The sequence below is a fragment of the Stegostoma tigrinum genome, chromosome 23 (assembly GCF_030684315.1).
Source record: "Stegostoma tigrinum isolate sSteTig4 chromosome 23, sSteTig4.hap1, whole genome shotgun sequence".
NCBI lineage: Eukaryota > Metazoa > Chordata > Chondrichthyes > Orectolobiformes > Stegostomatidae > Stegostoma > Stegostoma tigrinum.
In genome coordinates, this window is record NC_081376.1 from 7,866,772 (window position 1) to 7,890,566 (window position 23,795).

Genomic DNA, 23,795 nt, shown 5'->3' on the forward strand with positions numbered 1-23,795 from the left:
CTTCACCCCACCCCTCCTTCTCCCCGCTGACAGTTGCTATGGCCGGCCTCTGGGCCTTGTTGTCACCGCTTGTCCCGTTCCTGGTGCTTTGGGCCGCCGGATGGCGTTGGCTCGCCGCGCTGTGTGGGGCTGTTGCGACGGGGGTCTGTCTGCTGCTGGCGGCCTGGTACCGGGCCGATCCCGGGCCTAGCCGCCGGGTGTGTGTTCTGGTGCTCGGGGACCTGGGCCGCAGTCCGCGGATGTTGAACCACGCAGTGTCCCTGGGCCGGAACGGCTTCACGGTCACTCTGCTCGGGTACCCCGGTAGGTGTGTGAGTGCTCTGGGTAATCACCCTGACATCGGAAAACAGCCATGCATCCCTCTGTGTGCCACTGTCTCCTCGAAATTAACTCGGTCATAGACTGATAGCCGCACATTTCACTGTAAGGCAAAACCATTCTTGAAATAGTGTAAGCAGCTGATTACCAAGTAATTACATGTCATTGTAGAAAGCGTATTTAGGGATAAACTATTGTAAATGCATCATGTGCACGTCTAGTAACACCCGAAGATTCTTACACACCATGATTGTGTCCTTTCAAACAACATTACATCAAGTCTTTGTTTTTGCTTAACTCATTTTCGTAGTAACGTGTTCTGTGCTAATCAAGCTCCTAAAATTAACTTCTGACAGCTCAGCGACACTGCCCAACAGCACAGGAAAATGACCAAAAAGGGCCCACATGGGATACAGCGAAGGCATGGTTAGTCAGCTTGCGGGCGACATTGAAGGCATTGTAGACAGTGGAGAAGGCTTTCTAGGATTACGGAGGGATTTTGGTCAAACTGGTCAATGGGCTGAAAAATGGCAGATGGAGTTCAGTCTGGATAAGGGTGAGGAGTTGCATTTTTGTACAACAAACAAGGGTAAGGCTTATACAGTTGATGGTAGAGCGTTGGGTAGTGTTGTAGAACAGAGGGATTCTTTTAACGTTTCTGTCACGTACAGACAGGGTGATTAAAAAGGTGTTTGGCACGCTCGCCTTCATTGCTGAGTCCTTTGAGTACAGGAGTTGGGATATCATGTTGAGGTTGGACAAGACATTGGCAGAGCCTCTTCTGAAGTATGCACATCTTGTTGCTCAGTTATAGGAAAGATATTATAAAACTGAATAGAGTTCATAAGAGATTTACCAGGATGTTGCTGGGTATGGAAGATTTGAGCTGTAAAGAAAAGCAGGATAGGTTGAGATGTTTTTCACTGGAGCATAGAAGGTTGAGAAGCGACCTTATAGAAGTTTATAAAATAATGAGGGGTATAGATAGAGTTTATGGTTGCTGTCTTTTCCCTAGGCTGGGGGATTTCAAGACCAGGTGGCACGATTTTAAGGTGAGAGGGGAAAGATTTAAAAAAAGACATGAGGGGAAATTTTTTTTTCAGAGGGTAGTTTGCATCCGGAATGAACTTCCTGAGGAAGTGTTAGATGTGAGTGCAATTATGTTTAAAAGGCATTTGGATAAGTACATGCATAGGAAGGGTTTGGAGGGATATGGGCCAGTAATAGACAGGTTTTTTTTGTGGGACGTGGGTGGTGCTGGCTGGCCAGTGTTTCTTCCCCATCTCTAGTTGCCCTTGAGACGGTGGTGGCGAGCTGCCTTTTTGAACTGATGCAGCCCTCTTGCTATGGGTTGACCCATAATGCTACTAGGGAAGGAATACAAGAATTTTGACCCAGCAACAGTGAAGGAACGGCAGTATATTTCCAAGCCAGGATCGTGAGTGACTTGGAGAGGGACTTGGATGTCGTGGTGTTCTCATATCTGCAGCCCTTGTCCTTCTAGGTGGAAGTGGTCGTGGGTTTGGAAGGTGCTGTCTGAGGATCTTTGGTGAATTTCTGCAATGCAACTTGTAAATAGTACACACTGCTGCTACTGTGCATCGGTGGTGGAGGGAGTGAATGCTTGTAGATGTAGTACTAATCAAGTGGCCTGCTTTGTCCTGGATGGTGTCAAGCTTCTTGAGTGTTTTTGGGGCTGCAGTCATCCACGCAATTGGGGAGTATTCCGTCACACTCCTGACTTGTGCCTTGTAGATGGTTGACAGGCTTTCAGCAGTCAGGAGGTGAGTTACTCGCCGCAGTATTCCCAGGTTCTGGCCCGCTCTTGTAGCCACTCTGTTAATGTAGTGAGACCAGCTGAGTTCCTGGTCAATGGTAACCCCCAGATGTTGATAACTGGGAATTCAGTGATGGTAACACCATTGAATGCCAAGGGGCGGTGGTTAGATTGTCTCTTATTAGTGATACAAACCACCCCCTGTGTGGAAGAAAGTTGCCCCTCGGATCCCTTTTAAATCTTTCTCCTCTCATCTTAAATTGTGTCCTCTAACTCCCCTACCCTAGGGAGAAGTCTTTTGCAGTTCCCCTTATCCATGCCCCTCATAATTTTATAAACCTCTGTAAGGTCACCCATCAACCTCCTACACTGCAATGAAAAAGATTGCAGCCTATCCAGCCTGTCCTTATAACTCAAACCTTCTAGTCCTGGTAACATCCTTGAAAACCTTCTCTGCACCCTCTCCAATTCAATAATATCCTTCCTATAGCAGGGCAACACAGTACTCCAAAGGTAGGCTCATCTGCATTCTATATAATTGCAACATGATTTCCCAACTCCTTTATTCATTGGTCTGAGAAATGAAAGTAAGCGTATCAAATGCCTTCTTTACCACCCCGTCCACCTGGGATGCGACTTTCAAGGAACTGTGTACCTGAACCCCTCGGTCTGTCTGTTCAATAGTGCTCCCCAGGACTGTATGAAAGTCCTGGACTTGTTCATCTCATATCAGTGATGAAATACAGAATCCAAAAAGTATTTTACTTCGAAACATTTCCTATTAAACATGTGGACTTTCAGATTTTTAGATGTTGTTGCTAATACATCTGTTCAGAGATGGTAGCAGATGGGACTTTCATATCGGTCTCCTGGCTCAGAGTTGTGGACGCTATCACTGTGTATCAAGAGCTATTTCAGACTTCTTTTAAATTCAGAAGTGTTGTCACATGCAAACCAACAGCATTTCTACCATCAAATCACTGTGACTATGTTTTGATTTTGACTATTAACTGTGCAGTCAGTTTGAAGCTTACATGCAGAGCCCATTATGGGCATTATTTCTTTCAGATATTTAATGGCTTTTTCTGAATTTCTTTCAGGTGCAAAACCTCATCGAGATATTTTAAGTAATGACAAGATTAACATAGTTTACATAACAGAGGTCATGATATCAATGAAATGTAAGTATTATAGCTTCATATAACTATCCTCCAAAGTCCATTGGATATCAGTAAACATTTATACTTAGTTTGCCGTTCACAAACAATAATAATCTGTTTGAAGGTACAGATATTTTGTATATGTTTTGTAAAGACCAAATTCAGATGATTAAAGTTTTTTTCTACATTTCTAGTTGGATCAAAGATTTTTCAGTATGGGCTCAAAGTCTTTGTGCAGACCTTACAAATATGTTACATTCTGTTAAAGATTGATGCTCCTTCGTACATGCTCCTACAGGTAAAACATTGAGTTTTTAAATATACTTTTGGCTCTATTTACTGAACTATTTGAATAAAATGGTAGGAAATTCTCTTTGTTTTACACACAGAATCCACCTGGCCTCCCTGCTATTGCTGCTGTATGGGCAGTATGTTTGCTAAGAGGAAGTAAATTTATTATTGACTGGCATAATTATGGTTACACCATTATGAGTTTGACACATGGATATCATCATCCCATTGTGCTGATTGCCAAATGGTTTGTATAGAATGAGTTTTGATATGCAGTTCACTACTACTCTGTAACCTGTCCAGTCCAAAGCTCTTGGGCCCACCCCCGCAAGTCATTTTGAAAAATCCAAATTTTCTGAATTTTAGAATGCCAAACTGCATGAACCAGAAACACTACAGTTCTAAATGTTTACCTGAAACACACATCAATAAAATACATTCTAAAGCGCAAATAAAGTTCATTTATTTATCCAAGTACTGTATGTTGAACATTTCTGTTCGGCAACAACAAGGAGGTTCACTGAAAGAAATCCTTGACACCTGGTGTTTCAGAATAATGCGTTTCCAGACTAGAGAGGTTACAGTGTATTCTCTTTTTAATTCTGTCTTAAACTATCTTATTTTTACTGTTCTGTATATCATAGTAGAAACAACAAACGTTTCCAGAACAACAGAAGTTAAATTGGCCCAATATGTCTGAGCCAGCTGAGAAAACAGTACAGCCTTATTCCACTTTCCAGCTGTTAGTCCATTACCTCTAGTTATGGCATTTCACTTGCTTAATATGAAAGGAGAGAAGGTTAGCACACTCCCCTTGATAAGGATGGAAGGGGTCCTGGTGACCTTTATAGCATACAAATGGTTAAAGCATTGCTATCTACTTAGTGGTATCTAACCATGTTTTTCTATATAGATGATTCTGTTGAACAGTTTTGAAACTGTTGTCAAATCAAGTTGGTAGGTTTTTTTTAAGTGTTTCTGCCTGTCAGACAGTGTGCTCCAGACCCCACCACCCTCTGGGTGAAGCAAATTCTCAGCTCCCTTGTAATCCAGCTCATTGTCTTAAATCTATGCTGCCTGATGATTGACTTCTCTTAAATAAATCCTTCTTAGCTATGCTATGCAGAGGCCTTAAAAATGTATTCACTTATTGACAAATCCACTTGGCATTCTATGTTCCAAAGTTAATGGCCCCCCGGCCTATCCAAGCTTGCCTCATAGCTAAAATCCTCCATTCCTGGTGAACCCTTTCTAGTTTGATCTAAAGCATGAAATGTATGATAACTCAAGTCCATTTCGTACCATTTTATAATAATATCCCTGCCATTGTAGCTTTGGCTTTTGCTTAATAAAAGGAAGGTATTCTGTGCTGTGTTGTCCAGCTAATTTATCCATCCTGCCACCTTAAAGGATTTGTACCTATTGCTGCCTTCTGTGTTTCTCAATATTCTCCCATTTGTACTGTATTCCCATGCCTTGCTTGCCCTCCCCTGAATGCATTACCTCACGCTTTCTGGACTGATTTCCATTTGTCACTTTGACGAGTCCACTGATAGCTTATTGGAGTACAGCGTTTTCTTCTTCACTACCAACCATGTGACCAATATGTGTGGTGTTACAAGCAGGTGATGAGGGATGAACTGGCTCTCCTTTTTTATCGTAAACCCCCTTGGTTGTGACAAATGTTTGAAATCATGCAGTAATATCACACTTCAGTTAAAATGTAGTTTGCTAGGTCAGACTTAAGGAGCCAATTACCAAAGTTTTGTTGAGTGACTTCTCTTGACTTCTACCAAACCTTTTCCCAGCTGCCTACTCTCCAAGGAAAACAGTCCCAACCCCTCTAGTGTATCCCCACACTTGAAGTTTCTCTTCCTGGAATTATTCTTGTAAACCTCTTTTGCACTGTTCTAAACCATTCACGTCCTTCCTGACGTAATAATGTGGAGTTGCCAGTCTTGAACTGGAAGGTGAGCGTTGTCAAAATCACACGATACCAGGTTATAGTCCAACAGGTTTATTTGAATTCACAAGCTTTCACAGCCTCACTCCTCCTTCAGGTGTTAGAGAGAGAGATAGCAACAGACACAGAATTTATAAGTAACACATCATAGGGTCACACTGCTGATGATCATATACATTCTGTGTCTGATACTGCCTCTCTTGCTAACGCCTGAAGGAGGAGTGAGGCTCCAAAAGCTTGTGTTTTCAAGTAAACCTGTTGGACTATAACTTGTTGTTGTGTGATTTCTGACCTTCCTGAAGTAAGACTCCCAGATGAGTTCTAGTATGTGTTCTATATAAGTTTGTCATAAGCTCCCTGTTTTTGTACTTTATGTCCCCTATTGATGAAACCTAGAAGAGTGTATGCATTATTAATAGCATTTCCTACCTGTCTTACCATCTTTAATGACTTAAGCACCTATGTTTCTCTACTCCTGCACACCATTTAGAATAGTACCCTTTATGTTGTAGTGTTCCTCCATTATCTTTGCACCAAAATATGTCACCACACACTTCTCTGCATTGAACTCCATCTACCAACTAACTGCTAGCTTGTCTTTGTCTTTTTGAAGTTTTACACTATCATCCTCACAATTTACACTTCATGCAAGTTTGTTGTTCACAAACTTGAAAGATCAGAATCAGGAAAAGCAAGGGTCCCAATACTGACCCCTAGAGAATTCCATTCCAAGCCTTTCTCCATCTTAAAGTATTCCCATTAATTGTCATTTTCTGCTATCACTCAGCCAATTTTGTATTCATGTTGCTCCTGCCCTTTTATTCCAATTACTTTCCTAACAAATGGGTTGTGTGGCACTGTGGAATGCCTTTTGGAAGCCCATTTACACATCAACCCTCTCTGTTATCTCTTCAAAAAAAACTCAAAAAAAAAGTTAGTTTGAAGTTTATTAATAATGTAATAACCTTGCTTCAAATTTAGGATTACAGCACGAATGAGTGAGTTTGTTAGAGTAGATTAAACATAAACTGGAAAGTTATAATTCTTAAATATTTAATACATTATTACAACCCTGCTAGGGACCATTAACATTTAAGAGACATCCAAATACCATGTTTTAGTGGATCGATACCACAAGGTTTCGTGTATTTAAGCAAAAACTTTATTATTTGTAAAACGATTAAATAAAACAAGCACTATAAACTTAATATAGTTTATAACTGTGAATACTTTACACTCAGTTGCTTTTCCGAAATATCTTTTGTAATTTATGTCTTTCAGTTATTTATTTTTTTCTGGGACTACCAAAAGTATGTCAGCATCCTCTGGGAACTACTCTAAATTTGCTCAGTCTGAACCATGATCTCCTGCCTCTTGACTGTGGATGCCTCAATCATTTGCTCTTGTTGTCTTCTTGCTACTTTCAAGCTGTTTAGGAAGGAACTATGTATTTATTACAATTGTGCAATTTGTGATTTGACCTATGCTTTAATATGCTTGAATTTTAAAAAAATAGGTATGAACATTTTTTTGGAAAGCTCTCTAATTCAAATCTATGTGTCACCGAAGCCATGAAAGAAGATTTGAGAGTGAACTGGAATATCAAGTGAGTATATAAGCTGATTTGTCATACCACAAACATTGGATTCAACGTATATTTTACCATCGTATGCTGCAGCCATGGCCTGTCCTGCCCCAATTTACTTTAACAGTTAGCCCAACTTTAACGCTTTTGAACTGGGGAAGTAACAATCAGAATCTAATACAAACAATGCTTTAACTGGCACATTTGATAAACTGGCAAAAATTATTTATTGCAAATACTGCAAACTACCACAATGTCTGAGTATGCTGTAAATAAAGTATAATAAAAATGTGTAACCTCCTGCGTTATATTTTTTAAATTGATTTTAGAAAGTGGGTTGATGGTTTTACATAGATGTTTTGTGGGTTGTTGATGTCTGGAAGCTTCTCTTGGTCAGAGTTTACTGCAGTTATGCATACCTCCTGATTTTTGGAAAATTTGGTGAATCGTCACACTCTTTCCGTCAGTAACTGTTGATAAAAAGTTTGCCGTACTTAATATTCATAAGTTGCGTTTAGGATAGGTTAGTAACAAAACAGTCTGCTTGTTCTCAAGTCATGTTGCATAAATTGAAAGTTTCTGACTGTTATCCTGGTGTTTATGGAGAGCTGTATGACACGCTATACAATTTGAAGAAACAAATCTAACAATAACAGTAATGAAAAGAAAATAATGGTAAACATTGGACTTATACACATCACTTAGTTCAGGATTATTAATTGAGATTGCATATGAGAAAAGCTAAGAATATTATTTTTCAGCTGAATATGCAAGATATTAGCTGTTATCTATATTGTTGAGTTACAGAGGTGAATATATTATAATTAAATGTGTTTTATTACAGGGCAACGACACTATATGACTGTCCATCTCCCATCTTCAGAGAAACCCCTCTAGAATTACAACATAAACTGTTTAAGAAACTTGCTAAAGATTTTGATGCATTTAAAGCAAGGTATGCATCATATTTTTGCAGTTACAACATTTAAAAGGCATCTGGATGGCTATATGAATAGCAAGAGTTTAGAGGGATAGCAGGAATTGCCGATGCTGGAGAATCTGAGATAACATGGTGTGAAACTGGATGAACACAGCAGGCCAAGCAGCATCAGAGGAGTAGGAAAGCTTAATGCTTCGGGTCGGGACTCTTCTTCAGAAATAGGGGAGGGGAAGGGGATTTTGAAATAGATAGGGAGACGGGAAGGTGGATAGAAGATGGATAAAGGAGAAGATAGGGTGAGGGGAGACAGACAGGTCAAAGAGGCGGGGTTAGAGCCAGTGAAGGTGAATGTAGGTGGGGTGTGGGAATAGGTCAGTCCAGGGAGGACAGACAGGTTAGGGGGTGCGAGATGAGGTTATTGTGTAGGGGATGGGGGTGGGGCTTGAGGTGGAAGGAATGGTTAGGGAGGCGGGGACTGGCTGGGCTGGTTTTGGCATGTGGTCGGAGGAGGGGAGATTTTGAAGCTTGTGAAATCCACATTGATACCCTTGGGCTGCAATGTGGATTTCACAAGCTTCAAAATCTCCCCTGCTCCGAACACATGCCAAAACCAGCCCAGTCAGTCCCCGCCTCCCTAACCATTCCTTCCACCACAAGCCCCACTCCCATCTCCTACCCACTAACCTCATCCCACCCCCCTGACCTGTCCGTCCTCCCTGGACTGACCTATCTCCCCCCACCCCCCCCCAAACTGCCCACCTACATTCACCTTCACTGGTTCTAACTCCACCTCTTTGACCTGTCTGTCTCCCCTCACCTGATCTTCTCCTTTATCCATCTTCTGCCCGCCTCTCCCTATCTCCCTATTTATTTCAGAATCCCCTTCCCCTCCCCCGTTTCTGAAGAAGGGTCCTGACCCGAAATGTCAAGCTTTTCTGCTCCTCTGCTACTTGGCCTGCTGTGTTCACCCAGCTTCACGCCGTGTTATCTCAGCGTTTAGAGAGATATGGGCCAAATACTGGCAAATCAGACTAGATTTATCTAGGATATCTGGTTGGCATGGATGAGCTGGACCAAAGGATCTGTTTCCATGTTGTACATCTCAATGACTTTATAAAACTTGAAAAAACTGTAACTGTAAGGTGAGCAATGAACCTTTCTTATACCAAGCTAAATTTCATGAATGCTGAAATCAAACAGGTAAAATTTCCACTGGGGATATAACTGCCATTATTCTAAATTAATTTTGCATTCACTGATGTCCAGAGACCAAGACAAATGCTCTGCGAAGGAAGTACGCTGTCCTTCCCTCCTGGCATGAGGTCTGACTCCAGTTTCATTGCAATGTGACTCTCAAATACACTTTGAAATGTCCAAGTAAGCCAGTCTGTTGTATCCAACTACCATGAGGACTAAGAAAATGGAATGAAACCAGATGGACCACTCCCAGGATTGGAAATGACAACAATGAATATAGGAATGTTGACCTTGCAAATTCCCCCAACAAACATCTGAGAGCTTGTGCCATATTTCAGAGAGCTGTCCCCACGGTGAGCCATATTCATATTCAATGAGTCAGTGTCCCAGACACAACTATCACCATCCTGGGGTATTTCTGTCCTACTGGCGGGTCAAATGCACTGAAAAAAAATGCCACAGTAGTGGCATACAGTGGAAAAGAATTGACCTGGAAGTACACAACAGTGATGGTGGACTCTTATGAACTCTCATGACGACATGCCAAACAAACTAAGAAAGTCTCCTTCCGATTACTGCTTTTGGCCAGTATGCCTCCATGAGATATTTTAAACAACCATATCAGGAATGTTGTTAGTCACCTCCTCTGGAGCAGGAGAGACTTGAACCTGGGCCTCCTGACTGAGAGGTATGGACACCATCGCTGTACCTGAAGAGTTGCCCACTCCTCTGTGTTGAAGAGAACTTCAAAGAAGCACAGCAGGTGGCACAGAATGTACTTTGGTTGGAGTACTTCACCTTCCATCGCCATAAGAGCTGCCCAAGTCTTGAGCATATAGCTTCAAACTGGCAGGTGGTATGGGAGCCATCAGGAAGGAAAAGCAAACTTTACCTTGCCCTCCCAAACGGCTTGTTGCATCAGGACAGAATACTTCCCACTCTGTGTGGAGACTGCCCAGTCTTTGCAGAGGCAAAATCCCAGCTTGTTGAGGTTACCTTCCATTATTTTTAAACAGCACTAACACAATAAATGGGATAGATTTGGAACAGACATAACAAACCAATACTGGGATTCACAAAGAGCTGTGAGCTTTCAGCAGCAGAATTGTATTCAACCACTATCTGTAACCTCATTGCCTGACATGTCCTCAGCTCTGCCATTACTATCAGGCTGGGGGATTCACTTGGCAATGAAGATTGGATTGGATGAGATTAGATTAGATTAGATTCCCTACAGTGTGGAAACAGGCCCTTCGGCCCAACAAGTCCACACCGCCCCTTGAAGCATCCCACCCAGACCCATCCCCCTACAACGTGTCATGAGCAGCACTAGGTATACCAAAAATGAATTTTGATGCCAAGTAATATAAGCAGCATGCAATAGACAGATGGAAGCAACCCCACCAATAGATCAAATCTAACTGGGTTGTGCTAGGGGCACCCAACTCCTGAGCTTGTTATTGGCCTGGATCAATACGGATAGATTAATTAAACAGTAAGAGCCGAGAATGACGACATCAAGATAGCATTTTACCGGATATGGCACCAAAGGACCCCAGCAAAGTGAAGTCAATGGGAATCAGAAAAATCTCAGTTCTTTGGAGTTGCACCATCTACAAAGGGAAGGTGGATGTGGTTGTTTGAAGTCAGTCATCTCAGCCCTAGTACATCTCTTCTGGTGTACTAGGTCTAACAATTTTCAGCTGCCTCACCAATATTCCCTGCATCATAAGTCACACAAGTAGGTTAGGATTAGAATTAAGAACAAAAACAAAGTTGCTGGCAAAGCTCAGTGGGTCCAGCAGCATCTGTGAGAAGAAAAACATAGTTAGCATTTCGGGTCCAGTGACCTTTTCTCAGAGGAAGGGTCTGTCTTGAGGAAGGGTCACCGGACCTCAAACATTAACTTTTTTTTTCTTCACAGATGCTACCAGACCGCCTGAGCTTTTCCAGCAACTTTGTTTTTGTTTCTGATTTACAGCATCCACAGTTCTTTTGGTTTTTATTTAGGATTAGAATTCGTTGTCAATTACACAGTGGTTAGCACCACTTTCAACTCTGCAAATACTAAATTAGTCCATGCCCGGATGTGACAAAACATGGACAAATTACAGGCTTAGGCTGATAAATGGCAATTAACATTCATGCCACACAAGTACCAGGCAATGATCATCTCCAATAAGAGAGAAGCTAACCATCGTCTCTTGATGGCATGATCAACATTGAGTTCTCCACTATCAACATCCAGGTTGTTGCATTGATTAGAAATTGAACTGGAGCAGCTGTACAAATAGTGTGACTATAAGAGCAGGTCAGAGGCTAAGGATTTTGTAGTAGGCATCTTGCCTCCCCAAAGCCTGTCCACCATCTACAAGCCAATATGTATGAAGAAACACCCTTCCCTTGCCTGAGTGCGTGCAGCTCCAATGACGCTTGATGCTAAACAGTATCCAGAATAAGGCAGCTCACATCTACCATATTTATTTTATATTTATTCTCACCACAACTGATGCACGGTACACAAAATGCACTGCAGCAACTTACCAAGTCTCCTTCAGTAGCAACCTTCCAAACCTATACCCTCTAGAAGGAGAAGCACAGCATATATATGGGAACACCACCAATTGCAAGTTCCCTTCTAAACCACTCACCATTCTAACTTGGAGCTATATCAATGTATTGACATTCTGGAACTCCCTCTCTAACTAACAGCAATATAGGTGTACCTACACCACATGGACTTCATTGCTTCAGGAAGACCGCTCACTACCACCTTTCAAGGGCAACTATGGATGGGCAATGAATGCTGGTCTGGTTAGAGATGCCCATAGCCTGCGAAGGAATTTTTAAAAAGTAAATATTTTCACAATTGAAATGACTGTGTGATTTGATATTATAGGTGCTTAATGATGCATTATTTTTCATGCCATTAGGAGTGAATCCGTGCCTTCTTATTTAGAACAGACAGCATTCACAGAACTACATACAGGTACTGGCAATGTCACCCACATCCAAGGCAGACCTGCATTACTGCTTAGCAGTACTAGCTGGACAGGTAAGCCACAGGTTGTTACATCCTTTCGCAAATTTTAGTGTACTGATTTTGTTACTTGTCAACATAGATCGGTATACTGATATTAATGTGAGAGGCTGCAGGAAGAGATGTTGAGAGAAGTCTGATGAAAGTGTTGGAAAATGAGGACTAGAGATGGCTAAATAGAAAACTAGGTTGCAGTCCAGAGTGGAGATTGTCGTTAATGGACATCTGTTTAAAAAGACTGGTCCAGGTTTAATGGTTCAAATGCCCTCTTCTGTATTAGATCTACAACAATAAGGTGACAAGCCTCTGATTCTCTGTAGATGCAGACATTTGCAGCATTTAATCTATTATTAACCTTTATTTGTATCTATGTCTTAGGAAGCCATCTGGAATAATTAAGTGATGTTGTTTAGCTTGCAGATCCTTTGAGATGAAATTTGTTAGTGTTTTGTATCTAGGAGGAAAACTGCATTTTTCTTATACCTAAATTATGACTAAAATTGAACATTTGCTAAGCAAATGAAACTAACATTGCAGATTTGCTTTTAAAAAATCTTGTAGCCATACCTCAATGCAAGTATTCTTCAAATTGTCAAAATTGCATGATTTTCCATGAGATTTTAACTGCAATACATACAGGATTGTGGACAGTAGTACCACCTACTGTCTATAAAATTTCTGTCGGTAAATTGAGCTCAGCAGGACTTGAAGTAAAATTGCCAGTTTTAAAGTATCTTAGATGTCTGAAATACAAAAGAAAACTTCAACAGTAGTGAACAACATTGATTCCTCTATCTTTTTAAAAAAGTATTTCAAACTAAAATTACTAAGTGTGCATCAAATTATTGAATGAACATTTACACAGGTAAAAATTGTATTGAACATCACAGTTGCAATATTACAATATTGTCACCCTGAACTTTGTTTCATTTGGTGCCTTTGCCCAAAATCTTCAGATCAGTGCACACAAATCACATGTCCAAACTGTCAGGTTGTGACAGGAGTGCTGCAAAAATCAGTGCTGTTAACTATTTACAATCTGTTTGAATGACTCAGAGACAGAGGTGTCATGTCTCTAAATTTGCTGATGATACAACTCTAGATAGAAATGTAAGTTGTAAAGAGGGCACAGGGGTTGCAGGAACATATAGACAGGCTGTAGCACATGGGCATCAAGAAGATAGAATATGATGTGGGAAAATCTGAAGTTATCACTTTGAACATGAGAATAAAAATGCAGAATATTTTTTAAAAGCTGTGAAATTTGCAAATTTTTGTTTAGTAATCCAAAACTTAAGTGTTGCTTGAAAAAAAAATATGATTTGCCCAAGCTTTTCACTTTGTCATCAGGACAATTCACAAGAATATCAATTCAGAGGGGAAGACCAGTAATTCAAACATTCAAATAGGGCAATTCACAGGTGGCCTAGACACTAGTTCAAAATGCTTTTGTTTTGCATTGAGTGCATTTCCTGCTGCATTCATCAACAGTACCAATTTATCTCTCAAATATATCAAAGGCTATTTTTAAAAGGCAACTTAAAGAAAACGTTCCAGAAGGCTGTTTGGTTGTGTTAGTTCATGAGGTTTACTGACAATATGCGAATAAGTCTGAGGGAAACTTAAAAGCAAACAAAAATGTTCCCTTTTGACAAAAATGCCAGAGATAGAAACTCTACCCCAATGAGTTAAAAGTAACTTGCCAAATTTTTGTGTAACTTGTACCTTTTTTTTAAGCCTTTGTAATTCAGCTGTAAAGTCAACAACAGCCACAACTATAGGTGTTACTTTGCAATGTATGGTGAAACTTAGGTGATCAGTATTCTGGAAAAACTTAGATTTTAGATGTTTAATTTGAGATCCAAATGGAATCTTAGCAGTCCAACTCGTACTGTCTAGATAACTCTTTCTTATTTGAATTTATGCAGGATTTACACATTTGATTTTGTAAATTTTATAAACTTCATACAGTCTTCATGTAGTACTAAACAAAAAGCTCTAAAAGTTTGCTGGAAAAGCATAGCACATCAGGCAGCATCTGTGGAGAGAAATAGAGTTAATATTTCAGGTTGAGAGATAAAAATGTATGCAATTTTAAGCCAGTGGCAGAAGGGAGAGGGACGAAGAACAGAGAAAAAGATCTCTGATAGGGTGGAGGCCAGGGGTAATAAAATAAAAGATTCATGGTACAACAGCCAAAGAAAGTGGTAAATGAAGAAGCAAAGGTTACATGCAAATGAGCTGTGAATCACTGCCTTAAAACATATCAGATGCAACATGAGAAATAAAGAAGGGAATGAGGTGAAGACTGACTAAGCAAAAAAAAACCTATCGAACAAAGTGGACCAAAAGCTGTTGAAATCAATGTTGAGTCCAGAAGGCTGTAGAGTGCCATGTCGTAAACAAAGGTTCTATTCCTGGAGCTTGCTGTAAGCTTCACTGGAACATTGTAGCTGGCTGAGGACAGAAGGATCAGAGTGAGAGCAAATTTGAGAATTGAAATGTCAAGCAACTGGAAACTTCACGTTGTACTTGCAGACTGAGCAGAGATGATCCGCAAAGCATGTCCCTAATGTGCAGGAGACTATGTCACAAGCAGCGAATACAGTGTATTAAATTGCAAGAAATGCAGATAAGTTGCTGCTTCACTTGGAAGGAATGTTTGGGGTATTGGTCAGTGAAAAAGGAGCTAAACCATCAGGTGAGGCATCTTTTATGTATGCATGGAAAGGAACAGGAAGGAAGGAAGTGAGTGTTCAGAGACTGGGGAATGAATTAAGGCATCACGGAAGGAACAGTCCCAATGGAATGCTGAAAGGGATCGGCAGGGAAAGATGTGTTGGTGGTGGCATTACATTGGAGCTGTTGTAACTGGTGAGGGATTATCCATTGTATATTGAAGCCGTTTGGGTGTGTAGTGAGGAAGTGGGACCCTCTTGGTGGTCCTGGGAGGCATGTTGAAGCAGTGAGAACAGAAGTTCAAGAAATGAATGGACGCACTGTCATCCTAATCTTTAGATATCCAATGTCTTAAATGATATTTTCGAGAAGGTTATGGATGAGATTATAGTCTTGCTCGCCGAGCCGATGTGTTTCGTTGCAGACATTTTGTCACCCGTTGATGTTCTGTCCCGCTTGTTATTTATTTGCCTTGGCTTTCTGGGGTGGTTGGCATTACTTCCAGTTCTGTTTTTCAGTGGTTTGTATATCGGGTGCAGTTCAGTGTTTTTGTTGACGGAGTTCCAGTTGGAATGCCAAGTCTCCAGGAATTGCCTAGATTGTGCTATTGCGGATGCATTGTCCTAGTCGAATTTGTGTCTTTCTTTGTCCGTGGTCCGTGTCAATTGAGACCAGTGAGAATTGATCATGTCTCTTGGTGGCTAGTTGGTGTTCATGAATCCATATTGTCAGTTTTCTTCCAATTTGGCCTATGTGACATTTGTCACAGTCCTTGCATGGTATTTTGTATACTACGTTAGTTTTATTGGTTGTGGGTGTGGGATCCTTTATGTTTGTCAGTAGCTGTCACAAGGTGGTTGGTGGTTTGTGAGCTACTCTCATATCTAGGGGTCTGAGTAGTTTTGCGGTCAACTCTGATATGTCCCTGATGTACGGTAGGGTGACTGTCTGGCTTTGTTGTGTCGTCTTGTGGTCTGTTGCAGAAGTAACGGAAGTGATGCCAACCGCCTCAGCAAACCAAAGCATATAAATAACAAGCTGGACAGAACACCAACGCTTCGCTGGAGGCGCAATGACAATGTTATCTAGTATTGTGACGAAACGTCTGCAATCATACACCGGCTTGGTCAGCTAGCCTACAAGCTCAATGTTTTAAATGCTTTTGACTTCAATCATTAGTGACATAATCCTGTTTTGATTTTTCAGAGGACGAAGATTTTTCCATTCTGCTGAAAGCCTTGGAAGGTAGAGTTCTGTTAACTTGTATTTCTTTTGATTTAAATGTGCAGCATCTTCCTTGCATTACAGAATTTTGTATATATTTGCACAAATATTGACTGGATACCTACTTCACTATTATAGATAAAACTTTATCAACTATTTATCAACTGGGAACTATTTTGTCACAATCAGTCGCTTTTCTGTTCAATTGCTAGCAACGTTATTGCCAGTGTCACTGGACCTGAAGGTTACCTTACAAATGTGGAGTTTAATTCGCTCAAGTTTTACTTACTTTAATTAAAAACCTCAAGTATTAATTTAGCATTTTCTCTGTCTGGATCTCAATTCTACTCCTCTCTTTCTCACTCTTCTTTCTCAGTCCTTGTGCTGATAATTTCACAGTTCTTTAAGCTGTTTGGTAAAGGAGCTACCCAGTTGCTTAACCTTGGTGGTGGTGGGGGGGGGTGCAGGGCAGCCTTTCTGGGAAAAGTGGCCAGGTAACTCTTTCTGCTTCTGATGCATCATAATATATCTAGCTCAGATTATAGTCTACAGCGTTCTTCCTCAAATGAAGAGCTTAATGCAGATATGGTTGACTGGTATCATGCTACTACAGCTAAAACCCCACTATAAATCACAGCCGACCATGTACTTTGCTATGCTATAGATTTGGTTGTTTATCTAGTTCATTAATTTTAACTAGATAATAAACTACGTCTGCGTTTGACACACCTCTTCAGTTTAAAGAGCAAAATTGAAACTGCAATGTTCATCAAGTATTCGTCTTCCTATCTCTGACGTGGTGCTTGAACCTTCTGATTTTACTGAGTGTGCTTGTATCATGCCATGGTAGGCTCCTTGACCAAATAATTGGTTAAAATATTGTGATGAGTAGTTAGTTTTGTGGTCAGCTAGTTATTTGTGAAACACATTTTACTCAGATACATGGATTGCTTATATAACAAGTTGCTGTTGAAATTATGGTATTGTTTTGCACGTTATTTTAAAATGATAAATGCTCATTGCGTTCTTTTGACAGAATATGAAGGTTTCAAGAACAGTGGTATAACATTACCACCTCTTGTATGTGCCATTACAGGTATACTTCTGTTCTTTTTCTACTAAAATCGTAAGACCATAACGTATAGGGGCAGAAATATGCCTTTAGGCCCATCAAGACTGTTCCACCATTCGATTATGGCTGGTAGAACCCCATTCTACTAGCTTCACCCCATAACCCTTGAACCCCTTACTTATCAAGAATATATCTATCTCTGCCTTAAATACCCTGTGACTTGGTCTCCACAGCCTTCAGTGGCAGTGAGTTCCAGATTCACCACCCTCTGGGTAGAGAAATTCCACATCATCTCAGTTCTAAGGGATTGTTCCTTCACTCTGAGACTGTGTACTCAGGTCCTAGACTCTCAGACTTGTGGAAACATCATCTCCACATCCACTGAATTCAAGCTGCTCAGTATTCTGTAAATTTCAATGAGATCCCCACTCATCCTTCCAAACTCCAGTGAGTACAGACCTAGAGTTCTCAACCACTCCTCACATGACAAACTCTTCATCCCTGGGATCAATCTTGTAAACTTTCGCTGGACCCTTTCCAATGCCATGTCCTTCCTTAGATACTGGACCCAAAACTGCTCTCACTATACTAAATGTGGTCTGACCAGAGCCTAATACAGCCTCAGCAGTACATCTATGCTCTTGTGTTCTAGCCCTCTTGAAATGAATGCTAACTTTGCATTTGCTTTCCTAACCGCCAACTGCACCTGCATGTTAACCTTAAGAGAATTCTGAACAGTGACTCCTATGTCCCTTTGTGCTTCAGATTTCCAAACCCTTTGCTCATATAGAAAATAGTTTATGACTCTGTCCTTCCTACCAAAGTGCATGACCTCTCACTTTCCCACATCATATTCCCATTGTTACTTCTTTGCCCTTCTCCCAACCAGTTCAAGTTTTTTTTTTGAGGTCCCCCTGCTTCCTCAACACTACCTGTCCCTCCATCTGTCTCTGTATCATCTGCAAACTTAGCAACAATGCACTCAATTATTTTGTCCAGATTGTAAATGCCCTCATCATATGAGTTGCTGTCATGTCCTCTATCTCCTGCCTTCTCCTCATCCTCACCTTGCCAATTCTGTGTTATCCTGCCTTTCTCCCCCTTTCTGCCTTGCCATCTCTCCTACTTCATCTTTTTCCTCCCATCATGACCCTTTTAATCTTCCTCCCACCTTGCTGCTACCACCATTCTCCTCCTCCACTCCGACCCCTCCCCTGCAACAGCTACAGCCAGTCGATCCAGTTTCATGCAGCTGAATGTGAATTTTATGTTTAAAACTTGTTAAATTTACTTCTCTTGTTTTTTCAGGGAAAGGTCCACTACAGGAATTTTATAATAATCTCATTGAAAAATTGCATTTTAAACATGTCCACATATGCACTTTGTGGCTCGAAGCTGAAGATTATCCAGTGTTGCTAGGTAAAATTACTCAATATTGCATACAAGTCTTGTTTACGTTACGTCTGCAATAATTTTAAAGCAATGCTGGATTTTACTTTATGGTAATGTTGCTGAACTAGTTAACCAGAGATCCAAGTAATGCTCTGGGAACTTGGCGCACCTCACCATGGAAGATTATGGAATTTGCTCTTAAAATCTAATTATGGCCATGAATCCATTCTGTGGTAAAACTCCATCTGGCTCACTAATGTCCTTTATGGGAGGAAATCTGTCCTCTTTACCTTGTCTGGCCAATATGTGACTCCAGACCCACAGCAATTTGGTTGACTTTTAATTGCCTCTGAAATGGGCTAGGAAGCCACTCAATTGTAAGTTACCACTAAAAAGTCTCAAAAAAAAATCACATTGAATTGACCACCTGGAACCAACCCAGGCACCGCTAACGATAACAATAAACCTAGCCCTGTCAACCTGTAACATCCTCCTCACTTACAAATGGGCAGTAGTGCCAAACTGGGAGAGCTATCTCAGACATGTTCACAGAGTATGGAAGAGTGCAGTTCCAGCAACACTCAGGACACTCGACAGAAAAAGCCTCCTTGTTTAGCACCTCATGCATTCACTCCCTCCACCACTGACTCTCAGGTGCAGCAGTGTGCATCATCCACAAGAATGCACTGCAGAAATTCACCAAGGCTCCTTAGCACCTTCCAAACCCACAATCGTCACCACCTAGAAGGACAGTGACAATAACCTCTGATTGGGCAATTGCTTCTGACAAGGCAGGACTGCACCATCAGGGCCTGTGACTGACCAAGGATCTTATCAATCTGTTTTCAACAAGCTGATTGGAGCTCAATTTGGCAAGCATTCTTGGTGGTGTCAGTTACCATTGAACCAGTCGCACACAGAACAAATCAGATAATTACAAACTTAATGTATATTTTCTTCTTAACTTCTAATTTGTTATAATTTTACAGGATCTGGTGATCTAGGAGTTTGTCTTCATAAATCAACCAGTGGACTGGATTTGCCAATGAAAGTTGTAGACATGTTTGGTAGCCATTTACCTGTATGTGCAATTGGCTTCCCATGGTACGTGTATGGCGAACATTACCTTTTTCATTCTGTCTTTAATTTTCCCCTAATGGTTTTGAAGAGAAGCATAGTTCTTATAAGATTGTTAGTTAACATTACTCTTCTTTTAATTTTAAGAAACCCTGTTAACTGATTTCCTGTCATTTAAATCATGCTTAGTCGAACTTGCCAGTCACTGTGTTGAGAGTTGATTTGATTACATTTGTCAGTAAAATAACGTTGTAACTGAATCTTGTGCTGCAGAAGCAGGGGTAACATTTTAACAAGGCAAAACCTTGTTATCAATTCATAAGGCCTGCTCACTGTTAAGTATGCAGATGTTACCTTCACAGTCTCTTGCCGGGATTAGCTGTAACGTTAATCTGGAGTTTTAGAGCTAACAGAGCATTACATGCTGTCATATAGTAGCTTCAGTGACTGCACAAACCCAAATGGCAGTTCAGCACCGAACCCTCCTGCCTGGAGAGAAATAGATACTTTTTACTAATTTTGACATTTCTAACTTTCTTTTAATTAATTTTCGACCTCCACAGTAATTATTGTTGCCAACCAATCACCATTTCAAACTAGTTCCTTGATGTGGCAGATTTTTCAGTGTTTTCTATTAACAGTGTTTCCCCCCCCCCCAGCCCTTTGCCACCCTCTCCCCTAAGACCTTCCTTTCTGTGGTAGTTAAAATAATTAGTTTTTTTATCCTGTCTTTACAGTTTGCATGAACTTGTGAAACATGAAGAAAATGGTTTAATATTTAAAAACTCTCATGAACTGGCCATGCAACTAAAGGTAAATGAAATACAATGCTGAAAGAAATATTGGCTATCTGCTTCTTTAATAACTATCTCTGTTCCACCAATTGTGCCTGTAATCCTTTTCACATATTGATGCGATTTTGACTTCTGTCTTATCCTAATAATGAAGAAGTCAGTGTCAGGTGTACTGCTAATTCAAGGCTCGGCACATTTTATGCACTCTTCGTTGTCTAATATTAGTACATCCAATTCGAGCAAACATACAACCGATGTCTGCCTTTGTGGGTTTTGTGGACAGACAATCCATTGGGTGAAATCTTGCACATCTTGAACTTTGTCTCTGTTGTCTTCCAGCAGCATGCAGGTTATTAGAATACACTTACCTTAGTTGCCTCTTCTATAGCACACTTCTTATCAGATTTTACCACAGATAATACTATAGTTATCTGATTTGTCCATAGTAAATTTGTATACTGCTCAAATCAGGTGGTAACATTCTCATCCATGGATCTGATGTTTACAGGAGTTGTTCTATTGATAATCTGTTTTATTACAGTATATACAGTATGACTAGGAGTGATTGTGCTTTACTTATGCTATTCTGTTACATTCTGGAATTAAATGTGTAGCTATACTTTTATAGTACAAGCAAATATGGTACTTGAAGATTTTGTTTACTTACAAGAACCTAATTGTGATTGCATTCAATGAGTTCATTTTATATGGCCATTATAAATGTGAGTCTCTTTCTATTACCCTCTTGGTAAGCCCTCCCTGGCCACATTACAACATAGCTTCTAACACCTCTATTAATGAGGAGATAAAACTTGTAAGCACTATTCTTTTGAGAGCCAAATAAAATTTGAAAATAACCTTACTTAGTTTAAAATCTTTGCTCGGTGTGACAACATTCTAGAATCACAGAATCCCTACAGTGAGAGAACAGGCCATTTGGCTCAACAAGTCCACGCTGCCCCTCCGAAGAGCATCCCACTCAGACCCATCCCCCTAACCATTCCCTGTAACCTTTCATTTCCCATGGCTAATCCACCTAATTTACATACCCCTGGATGCTATGGGTAATTTAGCATGGCCAATCCACCTAGCCTGCACGTCTTTGGACTGTGGAGGAAACCGGAGCACCCGGAGGAATCTCTCACAGACACAGAGAATGTGGAAACTCCACACAGGTTGTTGCCCAAAGCTGGAATTGAACCCAGGGTCTGGCACTGTGAGGCAGCAGTACCATGCCAACTTGGAGCATCATTGAGTGGTTTTAGTAGCTTAACTAAGGTACTTAAACACATTTGTGTGTGGGGTTTCAATACCAGAAATACATTCCTATTAATTGCATCATCTTCCTGAACTTGCAACTATTTCTACTAATCTTAAAATTTAAGTATTCTCAATGTTTTACTTGCTGTGTCAGTTCAACTGGACTTTTAATCAAACATGTAAGAACGTACGATATAGGTGCAGAAGTCAGCAATGCAAATGAACAAAAGACCAAAGAAAATTACAGCACAGAAACAGGGCCTTTGGCCCTCCAAGCCTGCACTGATCCCGAATTCTCTACCTAAACCGGTTGTTTATTTTCCAAGGATCTGTATCTCTCTGCTCCCTGCCCCTTCATGCATCTGTCTAGATACATCTTAAATTATGCTATCGTGTCCACCTCTACAAAGAACAAAAGTCAGCTCTGTTCTTCTCTCTAAAGATGATCCCTGATTTGCTGAGTTTTTCTAGCATTTTCTGACAAACATTGATTTTTGTATAATCATAGTGATTTTCCAAATGCATTGATTAGGCTTGCATTATAATAGATTCCGGCATTTTTCTAATGACTCATGTTAGGTTAATTTACCTGTAATTCCCTATTTATTTTCTCCCTCCTCCCTTGAATAGAGGTGTTGCAATAGCCAGTGTCCAATCTGTTGAGACTGTTCCATAATCTAGAAAATCAAACAAGTATATCCGATATAATAAAATGTGAGGCTGGATGAACACAGCAGGCCCATGAGCATCTCAGGAGCACAAAAGCTGATGTTTCAGGCCTAGACCCTTCATCAGACCCTCTGATGAAGGGTCTAGGCCCGAAACGTCAGCTTTTGTGCTCCTGAGATGCTGCTGGGCCTGCTGTGTTCATCCAACCTCACATTTTATTATCTTGGATTCTCCAGCATCTGCAGTTCCCATTATCTCTGATACAAGTATATCCGATATCTCTCCAGTAATCTCTTTTAGAACCTGAGATTACAGGCCATGAGGTCTTGTGAATTTGTCAGATTTTAATCTTGAGTATTTTCTCCTGTAATTTTCTGTGTTGACGCTAATTGTCTTAAGTTCGTCATTTCGATTTAATCACAAACTAAGACATTGCAAATGTATAGCTCCTAATTCTCAAATCCGCCACCATTATTAAGTGCTTGTTTTTATTAAATCAACCTGTTCAGCGATGTTATGACACGCCACTGAATCAGTGGAATTTGAACCCAGCCTTCTGGCTCAGACGTAGGGACACTGTCATTGCATCACAAGAGCCATTAGCACCTTCCTGCTCCAAATATACTTCTGAACAGGATGATGAAAAATTATGACACCTGTGGAGCAGGTGAGACTTGAACACAGATCTCCATGCTCAGAGGTAGGGACACTACCATTGCATCTCAAAAGCCCCTTAAGTGCCTGTTTATAACCCTTAATATAAATAAAAGGTGCACAAGTAATTATTCAATGCATGTTCCCCATTTATATACAAGTAACCTTAATTTATACAATTATCAGACCCGCTGCTGTTCAACTACCACATTCCTTTTCCCTCACCCTACTTTAATGGCATTCTGCACTATACTGCTGTAGTGAGGTTTTCATCCATCCTGCTATTCTTGCTCTTATCTACTTAAGTAGCTAGTACCTTGTACCTGTTTATCCATGTTCTCTGTTCTTATTGTGAGGTTTGTCATTAGTCCCATCCCAGGTCCAAAATTGTCTGGTTCCTAGCTTTGTAATTTCTAGAACGTATTGTTCTAACAAACTGCCTCAAGTACACTCTATAAACATATCCTCCAGGCTACTCAGCATGCTTGGTATGATGTAGCAAATGTTGTTTTGTGGATTGTTTTGTCCAATTATCAGCAAACACCACTTGTGTTCCTCCTGCTTAGTAACAGCATGAAACAGTTAACTTTATCTGTTTCTCAGACTTTTGAGAGACATTACCTTGCCATGATAATTTGAAGTAGTTTGAGTACATCTCTGGATCAGAAGTAATGGTTTTAAGACCATTCATTATTTTGTGAGA

At 40.6% G+C, this 23,795-nt stretch overlaps 1 protein-coding gene and 1 non-coding gene across 2 annotated transcripts in view; both read left to right on the forward strand.

Annotated features, from left to right (window-relative positions):
* Window positions 1-23,795, forward strand: part of alg1 (ALG1 chitobiosyldiphosphodolichol beta-mannosyltransferase) — a 26,771-nt gene continuing 2,976 nt past the window's right edge. The window contains exons 1-12 of the mRNA XM_048552755.2: window positions 1-303; window positions 3,196-3,276; window positions 3,450-3,553; window positions 3,645-3,793; window positions 7,026-7,115; window positions 7,939-8,049; window positions 12,165-12,286; window positions 16,157-16,195; window positions 17,211-17,270; window positions 18,555-18,665; window positions 19,628-19,742; window positions 20,453-20,528. Of these exons, the coding sequence (XP_048408712.1) occupies window positions 39-303; window positions 3,196-3,276; window positions 3,450-3,553; window positions 3,645-3,793; window positions 7,026-7,115; window positions 7,939-8,049; window positions 12,165-12,286; window positions 16,157-16,195; window positions 17,211-17,270; window positions 18,555-18,665; window positions 19,628-19,742; window positions 20,453-20,528 (1,323 nt within the window). The 5' untranslated portion in view covers window positions 1-38. The remainder of the gene's footprint in view (window positions 304-3,195; window positions 3,277-3,449; window positions 3,554-3,644; window positions 3,794-7,025; window positions 7,116-7,938; window positions 8,050-12,164; window positions 12,287-16,156; window positions 16,196-17,210; window positions 17,271-18,554; window positions 18,666-19,627; window positions 19,743-20,452; window positions 20,529-23,795) is intronic.
* Window positions 4,324-4,453, forward strand: LOC125462615 (U6atac minor spliceosomal RNA). The gene has a single exon (XR_007249685.1). It is a non-coding gene; the product is annotated as a U6atac minor spliceosomal RNA (small nuclear RNA).